The sequence below is a fragment of the Carlito syrichta genome, unplaced genomic scaffold, assembly GCF_000164805.1.
Source record: "Carlito syrichta isolate Samal-C Ts95f unplaced genomic scaffold, Tarsius_syrichta-2.0.1 Scaffold302314, whole genome shotgun sequence".
NCBI lineage: Eukaryota > Metazoa > Chordata > Mammalia > Primates > Tarsiidae > Carlito > Carlito syrichta.
The window spans coordinates 79,519-96,573 of NW_007246410.1; the positions used below are offsets into that span (position 1 = coordinate 79,519).

At 38.2% G+C, this 17,055-nt stretch overlaps 1 protein-coding gene across 1 annotated transcript in view; it reads left to right on the forward strand.

Annotated features, from left to right (window-relative positions):
• The window catches only part of EVI5 (ecotropic viral integration site 5), a gene marked incomplete at its 5' end in the record, with an annotated part of 141,020 nt that overhangs the window by 64,175 nt on the left and 59,790 nt on the right, over nucleotides 1–17,055 (forward strand). Inside the window, 2 exons of the mRNA XM_021711472.1 lie at nucleotides 3,613–3,759; nucleotides 5,920–6,015. Coding sequence (XP_021567147.1) covers nucleotides 3,613–3,759; nucleotides 5,920–6,015 — 243 coding nt within the window. The remainder of the gene's footprint in view (nucleotides 1–3,612; nucleotides 3,760–5,919; nucleotides 6,016–17,055) is intronic.

Consider the following 17,055-nt stretch of genomic DNA (forward strand, 5'->3'; position numbering starts at 1 on the left):
AAAAAAAAAAAAAAAAATTGTGAGTTGTATAATTCTTTCATTATATATTACAATGTATATATTACAATGTAATAATAGAAATAAAGTGTACAATAAATCTTATGTGCTTAAATCATCCCAAAACCACCCCTCCCCCTGATCAGTGGGAAAATTGTCTTCCACAAAACCAGTCTCTGATGCCTAATAGATTGGGGACCACTGTATTAGATGATCTAGATTTTTTCATTACAACTGAAGACAGAGTCATTTTCATAGGGTGAGGTAGAATAGGTATGATAGTAGTAACAACTGAGCATTAAGTATCTATAAAATTGCATGCATTGTGTGAGACTCCTTTTATAAACTTCTTTCACATAATCTTCACAATACAGCCTCAAAGGGCAAGAAATAGTATCTATACTTTTACCAGTGTGCTAAAATGGGATAAGTTACTCAGCCATGGTTTAAGAACTGTTAAATGAGGAATTAAATTTTTACCTGTTTTGGTTATGAAAGTCCCTACTGTTTCTTTCAGGTCACTATTAGAACACTTTGGGATTGAGAGAATTCAGGCTAGGTCAAGACTGAATGTGAAAACTGCCTCAGTGTTAGTCAATTCAAGGTCTATATATTTTGTTTAACATGTCCTGTAACTATAATCAATAAGCAAGTAGCATTTATTGCATTCTTACTACATATTAGTCCCTGTTAGACATATAATTTCATTTAATTCTGAAGACAATGACATGAAAAATAGAAAGTGGTTGTTTTTTTTTCTAAGTCGGAGTCTCACTCTATCGCCCAGGCTGGAGTGCAGTGGCACAATCATGGCTACTGCAGCCTCGACCTGCTGGGCTCAGGAGATCCTTCCACCTCAGCCTTCCAAGTAGCTGGGGTTACAGGTGCTCACCATCACCCCTCGATAATTTTTTGATTTATTATAGAGATGAGGTCTTGCCATGTTGTCCAAGCTGGTCTCAAACTCATGGGCTTGGGCAGTCCTCTCACTTTGGCCTCCCAAAATGCTGGGATTAGAGGTGTGAGCCAGAAAAAAAAAATCTATCTACCCCTGCTGGGCTCAGGTGATCCTTCCACCTCAGCCTTCCAAGTAGCTGAAATCACAGGCATGTGCCACCACGCATGGCTAATTGTTTGATTTATTGTAGAGACGAGGTCTACCAAGTTGCCCAGGCTGTCTCGATCCCTTGGACTCAGGCAGTCCTATTGCTTCTACCTCCCAAAGTGCTGGGATTACAGGCATGAGCCACCAGGCCTGGCTTAGAAGGTTTTTGTTGGTTTTTTTTTGAGTTGGAGTCTTATTCTGTCACCTAGGCTGGATTGCAGTGGCATGCTCATGGCCACTGTAACCTCAACTTGCTAGGCTCAGGTGATTCTTCTGCCTCAGCCTTCCAAGTAGCTGGAACTACAGGCGCGTGCTACCACACCCGGCTAATTTTTTTTTCATTTATTGTAGAGATGAGGTCTTGTCAAATTTCCCAGGCTGGTCTCGAACCCCTGGGCTTAGGCAATCCTCTCACCTTGCCCTCCCAAAGTGCTGGGATTACAGGTTTGAGCCACTGCACCCAGCGGTATTTTTATACATGTTTCTCAAATGAGGAAATAGTGACTCAGAGTAATTAACTTATTTGCTTAATGACCAAATAGCAAAGCCAAAATTCAAAATCAGTTTGCACTCTATTAAAAAAATAGTGTGAAACATTGGGGGCATGTAGAAGTATACATGATACATTTTGTGACATCAAGGAGTTTACAGTCCAGTAAATGGTGATGGTTATTTGATCATTTGTGCTTTCTTTTGGTAACTGGAAAGAGAAGTTAAATTTATCATTCCTGTATCTACCTACTTTGTACCCACATTGCCTATTTCAGAAAGCAATACCTACATGTTGTATGTAATTATTTTTGTATTTTACTGATTTTTTTAATAAATGGTATATTGAGTTATAATGAGAGTTTCTAATATGAAACTACTTTAGGAAGAAAACTCAAACTGTGTTTTTCCCTCTGATCTCACACCACCACAACAGTCATCACCACAGACTAAGACTTCTGTGATCGATGCAGGAATTTTTCCCCATACACCAAGCAGTGAACCCTAGCTCTAATTCAATCCCAACAATCCCAACCTACCTGGAGATAGTGTCACACCCCATGGAGTGAGGGCTGAGTCCCCAAAACTGCACCCCTTCACACTTACACACCAGTTGCAAGTCTGGGCTTCCAGAACTTCTGACTGACTTTAAGTTGGGGTTCCCATGATCCCCTCTTTGGGTTCAATTGATTTGCTGCAGCAGCTCACAGAACTCAGGGAGACACGTGTATTGGTTCGTCATAAAGGATATCACAAAGGCTATCGATGAAGAGCAGTGCAGGGGGAGGGATGGGGGAGGTGCTTGGAGCTCACCTGCCCTTTCCGGGTGCACCACCCTCCAAGAAATTCCAACTCTCTGGAAGCTCCCCGAGTCCAGTTCTTTGGGGTTTGTGTGGATACTTCATGACATCGGCATTTCTTCTTCCAGAGTATAGGGTGGTACCCTCTCTAGGGAGGGTCTTAAGGCCCATAGTCGGGTGAAAGGAGGACAGGAGAAGATCTGAGAGACTCTGTTTCCTCAGGCCTAAAGCACCTGACTTAACAAGGGTGATGGGAGTTAGGAGCCCAAGAACCGTGGATGAAAACCAGTATCTATGTTATTACACCATAGGAACTTATGTATTTCTTTGATTTGATTTTTTTTTTTTTTTTTTTTTTGAGTCAGAGTCTTACTCTGTCACCCAGGCTGCAGTGCAATGGCATACTCACGACCACCGCAGCCTCAACCTGCCAGGCAACCTTCCCCTCAGCCTTCCAAGTGGCTGGAACTATAGGCGTGTGCCACCATGCCCAGCTAAGTTTTTGATTTACTGTAGAGATGAGGTCTCACCAAGTTGCCCGGGCTGGTCCCAAACTCCTGGGCTCAGGCAGTCCTCTCACTTCGGCCTCCCAAAGTGCTGGGATTCTAATTATAGGCATGAGCCATCATGCCCAGCCGGATGATTTGATTTTTTAAAAATTAGTTATTTTTTATTTTTTGTAGAGACAAGGTTCCACTATGTTGCCTAGACTGGTCTTGAAGAAGTTCTCCCACCTCAGCTTCCCAAAGTGCTGGAATTGCAGGCATGAGCAGCCATTGTGCCTAGCTTATGATATGATTTTTAAGGAAGTTTTAGGCAGTGTGCATTGGTTCAGCACTTTGGGAGTCTAAGGCAGGAGAGTCACTTGAGACTAGAGGTTTGAGACTAGCCTAGATAACATGATGAGACCCTGTTTCTATAAAAAAATAAATAATTAGTTAGCCTGTGTCCTAGGAGGATAGTTTGAACCCAGGAGTTTGAGGCTGCAGTAAGTTATGACTGTGCAACTATACTCCAGCCTGGGCGACAGAGCAAGACCCCATTTCTAAAAAAATAAAGGAAACAGTTTTATATCTTTATTATTTTTCAGTGTTTATTTGTTGAATAAAATCGACCTATAGCTATTAACATTTTTAAATAATGTTATTCAGGTGTGTAAAATTTTTTAAAAATTTCACATCTTTTATTTTTAGTCTGAGTATTTATATTTTTAATTATTAGAACCAGATCAACAGTAACCATCTTCGAAGAGCAGAACAAGAAGTCACCAGCCTGCAGGAGAAGGTGCAGTATCTTTCGGCTCAGAACAAGGGACTACTCACTCAGCTAAGTGAAGCAAAGCGCAGGCAAGCAGAGATTGAATGCAAGGTAAGTATGCCAAGTAGCTGATGGATGTTTTTGTCAATATATTAATGCCCTTTTTGGGTTTGTCTCATGATTCGATAATTTTAAAAACAAAATAAGGTCCCCCCAAAAAGCCAGTCTGTCTTCCTAGTTTTCCTGAACTTGTTTGGTGGTTGCTTCCAGACCAGGTTGTCTTGCTTCTGGGCTAAGACTTCAGCAAGAAACCTCATTTTCAACCATTTTGTTGCTTAAATTAATTTCCTGTATTGGCATTTACTAATATTTCTTTACAGTTTTTCTATTGACTGGTAGCCCTTTAAAACCAAGCTTTTAATGGCTTGACCTTTTGGTAATTTAGAGAGGTTAGCCCTTCTCTGCTTTGATTGGTATCTTATTTAGTGGGCAGTCAGTGTTGATATGTTTTCTGGTTAGAAGAGAGAGCAAAAGAAATGTGTGTGTACCAGTGAATTAGGAAAAATGTGTATATTACCTATTATTATTTTAATCAGTTATGCTTGTGTGTGTGTGTGTGTGTGTGTGTGTGTGTGTGTTGTGTAAAGTGTTTGGACTCAAAAGGCATCAGAAGTATTTGGATACAAGTACATGTTTTTCTGAAATAAATTTGCGGTGTAGTGGTGGCAGGGGTGGGCAGTGAGATGGACAGAGAGGAGGAGGAGGTGTGTTGGTGCACAAGTGTGTGAAATAAAGAGATGACTATAGTCTGACATTCGAATGAACTACCATAGGCAAGTCACAGGATCTAAAAAATAAACTGGATGTCCACCTTTCCATGGGGAGGTGGTAGGAATGATGCCCTTTAAGGATTCCAGCCTTATTATTCTATAAGAAATAAGACTTTCAATGGCACATATAAAGCTGTAATTCCATCAACTTGTTCTGGTGACATTAAAAACCAAGAGTGAAGCTTGAGTGGTTTATCAGTGTCACTGAAATCCAGAGGTGAAATTACATCCTAATAAATATGCATGGCTGTTACAATTTACACTGACAGAAATCTGAAGGCAGTACTGAAATTTGTACTAACTTAAGTAGTCCCCTTTGAAGGGATATGACTGGACTAGACTAATTTAAAAATAAAATCATGTTACATGAGGTTATATCAGTCTGATTTGTCATACCAATATCTGATTGAGTTTTTATGATGCTAAATTATCTGGACTGACTTATATTTAATAGAGAAATAAATGTAATGTTTTTTATTTTTGGTATTTCCCTTAAACATACTTTGATAACAATGTTACTGGATTTAATATTGTTCTTCAAATATCTTGGCATCTGTTAAGCAAAGTAAAGTATTCTTTGGAAATAAATTTTTGGGAAGCTTATCATTTAATCATTTTCTTTGAATTTATCTAAGTAATGGGCTCAGATTCAGAATATTAGAGGATTTTAAGAATGATATGGGATTTAATTTAATTTTCGATTGTTCATTAATACCTCTGTGAAGTATGTTACAGATGCTAAATCTAATATCTCCCCTTGTGTTTAAGTTGCTAATTGATTTATTTACTCTTTTATAATGCCTTTTACAGATTTTGACAATGACCAGTATATTAATTGTTACTCGAGCACCTAATACATTCTGGTTAAATACGTATATTTTACCTTGTTTTGTTGGACTGATTCAGTAACAAATCTAACTTTTTCAAGGAAGCCAGTCTTTGAATTATATAATTCTGATTAATTTTATTTAGTTTTATTTGGTTATAGCTTATGATTAACTGATCATTATTAAAGCTCCTTTTATTTCTTATTTGTGTAAAGTACCAGGATATTGTTTATAATATTAATGTTATTTTCCTTCTACACCTGAATCTGAATGTCCTTGCTTAAGAGATAATACCAGTCTGTGATCCCTAGTTTCAAAATGCAAAACACAGGAAAACTCAGAAGTGTTTTCATAAGTTTCACACAAATTTGTCTGGAGACAAAACCTGATTTGAATTGATACATAACCATTCATAATTGCTGTTTATCCCGCTTGGTCCAGCTATGTGTGCTTCATGGTGTACATTGCATGTCCCATTTCACTGCAAATGCTGCCTCAGAGCCTGCTGCATCATACTCACATGTGGCTTATGCACCTTAGGACTTTTATAAAATCTGAAAAGTTCGAGTTTTAAACACATCTGGTTTATTTGTGTATTTTGTTGGCCACTCCAGAACAAGGAAGAAGTGATGGCTGTGAGACTCCGGGAAGCAGATAGCATAGCCGCCGTGGCTGAACTACAGCAGCACATTGCAGAGCTTGAAATCCAGGTACCACATAGAAACAATACAGTAATGTGAAAATAAGGCACTGGTTTTTTCTTCCTTCTACCTATCTTCATCCTCATGACTGTGATCCTATTTTTAATACATATTCATTTCTAACTACATTTTTTACTCATTGTAAAATAGACATAACTTTTTTTTTTTTTTGAGACACAAGATCTTGCTCTGTCACCCGGGCTGCAGTACTGCAGCCTCAACCTCCTGGGCTCAAGCAATTCTCCTGTCTCAGCCTCCTAAGTAGTCGGAACGACAGCCATGTGCCACCACATCTGGCTAATTATTTTATTTTATTTTTTATAAAGATAAGTTCTCACTATGTGGGCCAGGCTGGTCTTGAACTCCTGGCCTCAAATAGTCCTCAGCCTCCCAAAGTGTTGGGTTACAGGTATGAACCACTGTGCCCAACCAGCCATTTTGAAGTATACTATTCTTTTGAATTAAGAACATTGGCGTTGTTGTGCAGCTATCACCACCATCCATCCATTGCCAGAACTTTTTCATCTTCCTTAACTGAATTTCTGTGCCCACTAAACACTGATTTCCAATTCCCTTCTCCCTTTACCTCTAGCAACTACCATTCTTCTTTCTCTCTAAGAATTTGACCACTCTAGTTACTTTATAAAAGTGGAATCATACAATACAGTCACATGTTGCATGATGGCATTTCAGTCGATGACAGACTGCATATATAATGGTGGTCCTGTAAGATGATGAGATAAGATTATCACCTAGCGACTATAGCTGCCTGCATGTATAATGGTGGTCCCAGAAGATTATGAGATAAGATTATTTCCTGGTAACTATAGCTTTGTTATAATGTAGTGCAACACGTCACTCACGTGTTTGTGGTGATGCTGGTATAAACATACCTACTGCACAGCCCCTCGTCTAAAAGTATACCACATACAATATTATGGGCAATAAATTGCTATGTTACTGGTTTATATATTTGCTATGCTGTCATACTTTTGTTTTGTTTTGCTCTACTATACTTTTATTGTTAATTTGGAATATAGTTCTTCTACTTATAAAAAAAAAGAAAGATTAACTGTAAGACAGCCTTAGGCAGAGATCGAGTTCTAATAGAAGATGATGGCTTCATACATGTCATTGCCCCTGAAGATCTTCCAGTGGGACAAGTTGTGGCAGTAGAGACAGTGATAATGGTGATCCTGACCCAGTGGAGGCTTAGGTTAATGTATGTACTTATGTCTTTGGGTTTTGTTTGTTTGGTTTTGGTTTTTTTTGAGTTGGAGTCTCACTCTGTCGCCCAGGCCGGAGTGCTGTGACTCCCTAATGGCCACCCCAGCATCGACCTGCTGGGCTCTGGTGATCTTTCCGCCTCAGCCTTCCAAGTAGCCAGAACTACAGGTGTACTACCACTCCTGGCTAATTTTTTTATTTATTGTAGAGATGAGGTCTTGCCAAGTTGTCCAGGCTGGTCTTGAACCCGTGGGCCGAGGTAATTCTCTCACCTTGGCCGTGTCTTTGTTTTTTTAACAACTTTAAAAGGTAAAAAAAAAAAAAAAAAATTTACTAGGAATAAAAGCTTATAGAATTAAGATATAAAGAAGGAAAATATTTTGTATGGATAGACAATGGTGTTTTAAGCTCAGTGTTATTACAAATGAGTTAAAAAGTTAAAAGAAATTTAAAAGCTTATAAAGTTAAAAAAAAGTCACAGTAAGATAAAGTTAACTTATTATTGAAGAAAGGTAGTTTTTTGTAAATTTAGTGTAGCCTAAGTGCACAGTGTATGTAATATCTGTAGTGATGCACACTAATGTACTTGGCCTTCACTTTCACTCACCATCACTCACTGGCTCACCCAGAGCAACTTCCAGTCCTGCAAGCTCATGTTAAGTTCTATGCGGGTGTAACATTTTTTATTTTTTATTATTTTTGAGTCAAAATCTCACTCTGTTACCCAGGCTGAAGTGCAGTGACATGCTCATGGCCACCACAACCTCGACCTGCTGGACTCAGGCGATCCATCCACCTCCGCCTTCCAAATAGCTTGAACTACAGGTGTGTGCCAACACACCCAGCTCATTTTTTGATTTACTGTAGAGACAAGGTCTCACCATATTGCCCAGGCTGGTCTCGAACCCGTGGGCTTACGTAATCCTCTCACCTCAGCCTCCCAAAGTGCTGGGATTACAGGTGTGAGCTTTTGTGTCTGGCTCATTTTTTATCTTTTATACCACATTTTTACCTTTTCTATGTTTCGATATGTTTAAACACACACATAACTGACCGTTGTATTACAGTTGCCTACAGTATTTCATACAGTCACATGCTGTACAAGTGTGTAATCTAGGAGCAGTAGGCTATGTCACAAAGCCTAGGTGTGTAGTAGGTGATGCCATCTATGTTTATGTAAGTATATTCTATGATGTTTGCACAAGGAAGCGGCCTAATGATGCATTTCTCAGACCATATCCTGTTGTTAAACGATGTATGACAGTATTTGTCCTTTGTGACCGACAGTATGATGTCCTCTGTTCATTTGTGTTGTACTGTCAGAATTTCCTTCAGTGTTAAGGCTGAATAATATCCCATGGCATGTATTCATTCATTGATGGACATATGGGTTGCTTCCATGTGTTAGCTGTTGTGAATAATGCTTCTATGAACATATGTGTACAAATATCTACTCAAGTCACTACTTTTACTATTTTATATCTAGAAGTGGAATTGCTGAATCAGGTGGTAGTTCCGTTTAATTTTTTGAGGAATTGCCCTACTATTTCCCACAGAATCTATACCATTTTACCTTCCTACCAGCGTGGGTGTTATTTCCACCTCCCCACCAACACTTAATTTTCTGTATTTTTTAAATAATTACCATCCTAATAGATGTGAAGTGGTATTTCATTGTGGTTTTGATTTGTATTTCCCTAATGTATTAGTGTGCTTATTTGGCAGTTATATATCTTCCCTGGAAAAAATTGTCTAGTTATTTACTTGATTTTGAATCAAGCTGTTTGTTGCTTTTGTTGTTGAGTTATAGGAGTTACTTATATATTCTCCATATCACTCTCTTGTCAGATATGTGATGTGCAAAAACATTTTCCCATTCAGTTTGTTGCCTTTTCTCTCTGTTGATATTGTCCTTTGCATATACATTTTTAATTTTGCTGGTCTAACTTACCTTATCCTCTCACCTCAGCCTCCCAAAGTGCTGGGATTACAGGTGTGAGCTGTAGTCCAAGTCCATTTTTGAGTGAAAATTTATCATGTTTCTATTGTTAAAGCTATAAGAAAGCTAGAAGAAAGTTCAAAGCTTTAAATATGAACGTATGTTGTCATTTCTGATGCCTTACTTGCTGTCATATAATATAAGGTGGTGCATTTTCTATATGGGCAGAGTGTTGCATCTAAAATCTTGTCTAGGTCTTTTATTATAGTCTACTCCGAGTCACAATACAGTTTTTTGTTGCAAACATCTGGAATTTTCTTCACATTGAAATTTTCACGTTTCTAAATTTCAACTTAAAATTTATTCTAAACATATGTTATATCATAGCCTCATCTTTTGATCTGGATCAAAAGTAATCACATGTTATGATTTTTATAAGTTTACCAAAAGGTATCCTTTTTTATTTTTTTATTTTTTGAGTTGGAGTCTCACTCTGTCGCCCAGACTGGAGTGCAGTGGCTGCTGCCGGCCACCGCAGCCTCAACCTGCTGGGCTCCAGCGATCCTTCCGCTTCAGCCTTCCAAGTAGCTGGAATTACAGGCATGCGCTACCATGTCCAGCTGATTTTTTGATTTATTGTAGAGATGAGGTCTTGCTGCCCAGGCGGGTCTTGAACCCGTGGTCTCAGGCAATCCACTCACCTCAGCCTCCCAAAGGCGCGGGATTTCAGGCTCTCATATGAATCAACTGCATAATATATTTATAATCAGTTATTCAAGTCATGCTAGCATAGGCAATTTTAGTTTTATTGTGTCCTTTTCTTTTTTTTTTTTTGAGTCAGGGTCTCACTCTGTTGCCCAGACTAGTGCAGTGGTGCAATCATGGCTCACTGCAACCCTGACATCCTGGGCTCAGGCAATCCTCCTACCTCAGCCTCCTGAGTAGCTAGGACTGTTGTGCATGCCTCCTTGCCCTACTGTTTTTTTGTTTTGTTTTGTTTTAATTTTTTTGTAGAGACAACGTCTCACTATGTTGCTCAGGCTGATCTTGAATTCCTGGCTTCAAGCAGTCCTCCTGCCCTTGACCTCTTAAAGTGCTGGGATTACATGTCTAAGCCACTGTACCCAGCTGAGGTCTATACTTTTCTAAATCAAGGAAATCATAAGAATTTGCCACTTTTCTATACATCTTAATCACAAAATAGCCAGATTTCAATCATTCTTTTTGTTGATTCTTCAGATATATTTCTACTTATTAAATTATAGTATTTATAACATATTATTAGATTGAAGAACCTGAGATGCTGCATGTTTTTGTTTAAAATGAAGTGTAATGTGTTACAGTTTTTGAAAAATAGAAAAGAAAACTCATGGAATTTTTGTTGTAACGTCCTTAACCTCCTCTTGCTACACCCCTGGTAGCTACCATTTTCCTCTCTACTTAGGAGTTCAGCTTTTTTAGATTCTACATGTGAGATCATGGAGTATTTGTCTTTCTGAGCCTGGCTTATTTCATTTAACATAATATCCTCTGGCTTCATTCATGTTGCCACAAGTGACAGGATTTCCTTTTTAAAGGCCAAATAGTATTCCACTGTGTATGTATACAACCACTTTTAACAAATTCATTCATTTATTGATGGACACCTAGGTTGGTTGCATACCTTGGCTATTGTGAGTAATGTAATGATTGTGGGAATGCAGATATCTTCTCAACATACTGATTTCATTTCCTTGGATATATACTAAATAGTGGGATTGGTGGATCATATGGTAATCCTATGTGTAATTTTTTTGAGAAACCTCCATACTGTTTTCAGTAGTGACTGTACTAATTTACATTCCCACGCCGTGTATAAGAGTTCCCTTTTCTCCACATCATCTCCAGCACTTGCTATCATACTTCTTTTGATAATGGCCATTCTAATTAGTGTGAGGCGGTATTTTTACTATTAATAGGAAGGTGTTAGCATACATTGGTTCTTGATGAAGTGATCACTGGAATCCTAACTCTCACATTTATTGGTATTTTAAAAAATTGTTTATGTTACTCATGCTTACTTCATTTATTGTCATTAACTACTTCAGTCTCTTTGCCATTCTCTCCTCCCTTGACTTTCCTAATACCAATTACTCTTGACTCTCTTCTTAACTGGTTAGCTATTGTTTTCAGGCATCTTTATCAGTTCTGAATGTGAAGGGACTCACTCACATGGCTTTAGGAGCCATCTTTACAACAATGAATCATAATTTGTCTCCAACCCTAGCCTCTTTCACCTTACCAATAATTTTAAATCCTTTTTGAAAATTGTGAAGCATAGTATACAGAGAAGTTCGTAAAACAAAGCTACATTATATGTGCAAAAGCACTACAGAGGGAACTACTACCAAACTCAAGACAGAGAACATTGCCTATACTCAAGAAGTCTACCCAATCACACCCTGTTCCCTTATCCTTTTATAATAATCCCTCTTTTGCTTTTCCTTATAGTTGTATTATCTTCGTATGCATTTCTGACCCATACTGCTTAGTTTTCCCAGTTACTCAGTTTTATATGAAGTCATTTTGAATATTTTTGTGTGTCTCTTCTTTCTTTGTTCATTGTTTTTGTAGAGTCATCATTTTTATTATTGAATACATTTTTTTTTTTTTTTTTTTTAGTATATCACAATATATTCATCCATTCTATCATTAGTGAGTGTTTGGGAATTTCCAGGTTGGGGCTGTCATGAGCAATACTGTGATTGTGAGAATTCTTGTACTGCATTGATCTCGTGTGCATGGGCTTCTCTAGCATGTATACCTGGGTGTAGATTGCTGGGTTGTAGGACATGCAAATCTTCAGCTTTTCTTCCAAATTTCTTGTAGTAGTTTAAACTCCCAACAGCAGCTTGTGAAAGTGTTTGTTGTTTCATGTCCTTTTCAATGCTTGGTGGTGTTACATGTTTTAATTTTTGCAAGTCTGGTGGATATGCAGCAATATTTCATTGTGGTTTTAATTTACACTTGATTGCTAAGTAAGTTGGCTATTTGGATTTCCTTTTTTTGTAAAGTGTCTTGTTAAAATCTTTTTTTTTTAAAGAGACATAGTCTTGCTCTGTTGCCCAGACTTGAGTGCAGTGGCACCATCATAGCTCACTGCAACCTCAGTCTCCTGGACTTAGTCGATTTTCCCACCTCACCCTTCCAAATAGCTGGGAGTAGCTACTTTCAAGTAGCATTTGCTACCATGCCTGTCTAAATATTTTAATTTTTTGTTGAGACAGGTCTCACAATATTGCCCACACTGATCTTAAACTCCTGGCTTCTCAAAGTTCTGGGACTATAGGCATGAGCCACCATGCCTGCCTTACTTATATTTTTCTATTGGGTTGTCTTTTTCTTATGTGTTGATGTTATGTTTTGCAGAGATCTACTCCCACTCTGTGTCCTGCCTTTTGTTATTGTTTTTTTTTCTTTGTTTTGTCTTTTGGTGAGTAGGCCAGTGACTTTAATGGACTCTGAACAGTTCTACCTGGAAGTTGGCACCTCAAATTATATGTTTAAAATAAGACATGTTCCAAAATGGCTTCCTTCTTTTACATCTCAAGTCTTGACGAATGGATCATCTCCTATAAAATTATTCAACCTAGTAGTCACTCCACTTACTCTTTCTTACTCTCTAGCATATGTACACATATACACCCTGGGTGTATGTGTAAGATATACATGTTTTCAACTTTTAATAGATAACCAGTGCTTTTCCAAACTGCTTGTGTTAGTTTACTTTCCACCCACATTTTACCAATTTTTATAGGTTAGCTTTTGAGTAATTCTTAATAGTTTATACAAGTTAAAGTGTCTTGCTCAACTCTTCAACCCTTCAAAAAAGTCCTAAATAAGTCTAAAACTAAATGAAAGATCATTTGAATCATTTTAAACACTTTTTTGTAGCTTTTTCAGTATTTTTATGCCCCTGTTGCTCTCTTAGCTCATCTGCTTCCCCCTTACCTGAACTACTGTGGTGACCTCCCAACCACATTCCTTTTCTCAGTTCATCTTACAGTCACCAGAGCTGTCTTTCTAAAACATAAAAACTTTTGTTGACTGCCTCTTGCCAAACCACATTAGAACTCCTTAGCATCCAAGCCTTACCTTTTTATTTTTGCCAAAGCTTAAATTTCTAGCTTCATTTTTCACCTTACCTTCCCCCCCCATACACTGTACTCTCTCCAATCTGAATTATCCTGTTGCTGTAAGTTCCACATTCGTGCAAAATTCCGTACCAGCTTGCTCAGTGCTATGTCTTCCTAAAGTGCTATGTGTTTCTGTAGGTCTTGTTCCTCTACTTCGGAAACATTTCGATTTCTCTTTCAGGACTTAGGACTGAGTGCTCCTTGGTGTTTTCAGTTAATATCTTAGAGTTTCAACATTTAATTATATATACGTATACGTAATGCAGGTTAGGATTTGTGAATAAATCTTTTGTTAAAACCTGAAACTCCTTTTTCAGTTATAAAAATCATAGATTTCAGATTATTCTGTCGCAGAAATAGATTATTTTCAGATTCCACTAGGGGGAGAACTCAACTTAGTCAAAGGTTTTTTTTTTTTCCCTGAGTCCTATGACTAAAGCCAAAGATTGTGTACTTCAAAATCTCTTTGGGTTAGCCCTTCCAACTTCTGTTACTCTTGTAAATAAATTTTTCTTTCATAGACCAAATTCTTTCAAACTCTTCATTTAACAAATTGTATTATTATGTAATCTGTTATTCATAGAAGTAAAACTTGCTTTTAAATGTAGTTATGAAAATTATACTTTTCTAACCCTCATCTTTAGATGAAATACAAACGATGAAGAAATACTCATTTTTATAAACACTGTAATATTCTGTAGTATGTACAAGGGGGGGCCACAAAAAACTGGAATCTTAAAATTTGGTGTTTATTCTTACATGTCTAAATGTCAGTCACCTTCAAAGCATTAATACTCTCCATTTGATGCACTACACTTTTTTGTTTGTTTGTTTGTTAATAACTTTATTTTTTATTTTATTTTTTTGAATCAGTATTTTTTATTATGGTTTTGTGGGGTACGGTTAAGGGTTAGGTGTACAATTACGTTTCATTGAGGCACCCTGTTGATAAGAGATGTTTCCCCTTCCCCAGACAGATATTTGCGACTGTTAATCCCATCCCCCTCACTTCCCATAGTTTCCCAGTACCGTCAGTTGTTTTCTTACAGAATTACGTTGGATGTTCAAGGTCCATTATATGAGTGAAAACACGTGATACTCGGATCTTTGTTTCTGTGAGTGGTCACTCAGTATTATAGAGGAAGACACTTACAAAGATGCTTTTTCTACTGCTCAAAACAGTTTTTTTAAACTTATCAATTTTGATGCCTTTTAGTGTTGCTGCTGTTTTTTGTTTCCTCTCTTTCACGTGGGTAAAACTTTTCCCTTTGAGGACCTTTTTCATCTGGGGAAACAAAAAAAAGTTGCTTGGGATGAGATCAGGTGAGTAGGGAGGGTGAGGCACGAGGGTCATGCCATTTTTTGTTTTTGTTTGTTTGTTTTTCCCTTTATTATTGAGATAGATACAAGTCAGGATGAGGTACTTAAGTAGTCTATGTGCAGGTGAAGTTTGGGCCTCCAACTAGTCCTCACTTCCCCGGGAAGTGGTTTAGGATCAGATACTCTTTCCCCACCCCCACCCATACAGTTTCCCCTGACTCCTGATCCATCGCTTGTAGCATTGTAATAAATATTCAGGACCCATGGTCAGGCCGTTTTCACCCATCATGAAAGAATCTCAAAAACAAAACAAAACAAAAAAAACTTTCACTGAAGCCAAGCACAGCCTCTCACCACAACACTAGCTGGTACACTGATGCCCCTAGAACACTTACTTAGTGGGGTAAGCATGCACTACAAAGGGGCCCACACTCCAAAAAATGATTTTGGTTTTTTGGGTCTTCCCCGTGCTATTATTCTGATATAACTACATCTATAATCTACTTATTATTCTTTATAATAATACCTTCCCCACCCCCATCTTAAAAATAAAGTTAACCATTTTGAAGTGTGGCACCTTTCAAGTTTTAGACATTTTCCTGAAACTGTTTTTAAATGTTACTATTACCTTGATTTCTTTCTTCTCAAACAGAATGACAGTCACTTATTGGTGGATTTTAGTCACCATTCTTCTGTAGTGCTTGGTTGGGGCATATTATACACCTGTGAAATCAAGAGGTTAAACACTAAGATTCCATCAAATATAAAAAATTATTATACTATGTGTATTATTTTAATGTTTTTTGACAATTTGAAGTTAATATTATGAATTTTAATTATCATCTAGTTATCCCGTTTTACTCAGGTCTCTATTACTTTCTCAGATAACACAGCTTTGGCCGAATTTCTATGTTAAGTAACATTCTTATCCTAATCAATATATTCCTATACTGCTTTATTTTTCGTTTAAAGCAGTTACTTTTTGTCATAAATTATGCATTTTTTTTTTTAATTGCCCATATTCCCCATGTAAGCTTCCTGAGAGTGGAATCTTTGTCTCATTTATTGCTGTGTTCCCAAGTGCCTGTTACATAATCGTCACTCAGTAAATATTTGTACTTGAACAAATTAAATCAACAATTCACTCATCTCCTGACATTTCTACAACAGGTGTTTTTGAATGTATGTAATTGTAACTGTATTAACATATGAATCAATTTGTATACATTCTTTTATTATGAGGTCACTACTGGTTGGGAAGGAGAAGATGAATTAGCCTCTGCCTAAATGTATTTACCATAACCCAGAAGGAGTGACTGAACCTCAGTCCTTTCTTTGAAATGTCTTTAAATAGAATATAGACCTCTGAACATTCGTGTGTATTTGTTTTGTTTTGTTTTTTTGAGTCAGAGTCTTTATCGCCCAGGCAGGTATGCAGTGGCACGATCACGGCTCACTGCAGCTTCACCCTCCTGAGGTCACGCAATCCTTCTGCTTCAGCCTCCCAAGTCACTGGGACTGCAGGTGCTCACCACTATCCCCAGCTTTTTTTTTTTTTCTTTTAATAGTGCTGAGGGGGCCGGGCTGGGTGGCTCAACCTGTAATCCCAGTGCTTTGGGAGGCCGAGGTGAGTGGATTGACTGAGCCCGTGGGTTCGAGACCCGCCAGGGCAACTTGGCAAGACCTCATCTCTACAATAAATCAAAAATTAGCTGGGCGAGGTAGCGTGCGCCTGTAGTTTCAACTACTTGGAAGGCTGAGGCGGAAGGGTCACCGGAGCCCAGCAGGTCAAGGCTGCAGTGGCCAGGAGCGACCACTGCACTCCAGTCTGGGTGACGGAGTGAAACTCCAACTCAAAAAAAAAAAAAGTAGTGCTGAGGGTCTTGCTATGTTGTCTAGGCTGATCTTGAATGCCTGGACTCAAGCAATCATCCCATTTTGGCCTCCCAAAGTGCTGTGCTTATAGGTGTGAGCTATGGCACCCAGCGTTTTTGTGTATTTATTGCTGGCTCTCATAACATGTGAGATGATGGCAGTTGTTATCATTAAACAGATACATTTACTTGTTTCTTGCTATTTCACATGTCCTTACAAGCTAATTTTCTGGTTGAATGTCTCGAGCTGAGAGAATTTAAGTAGCCTGCAAAAATACATATGATATACCCTAATCAGAATTAAGAGTTTCTGCCAAATGCAGTGATTCATGTCTGAAATCCTAGCGCTTTGGGAGGCTGAGGCAGGAGAATTGCTTGGGCCTAGCAGTTTGAGTTCAGCCTAGGCAACATAGCAAGACCTTGTCTCTACAAAAAATAAAAAAAAATTAGCAGGGCTTGGTGGTGCATACCTGTAGCTCTAGCTACTCGGGAGGCTGAGGGCAGAAAGATAGCA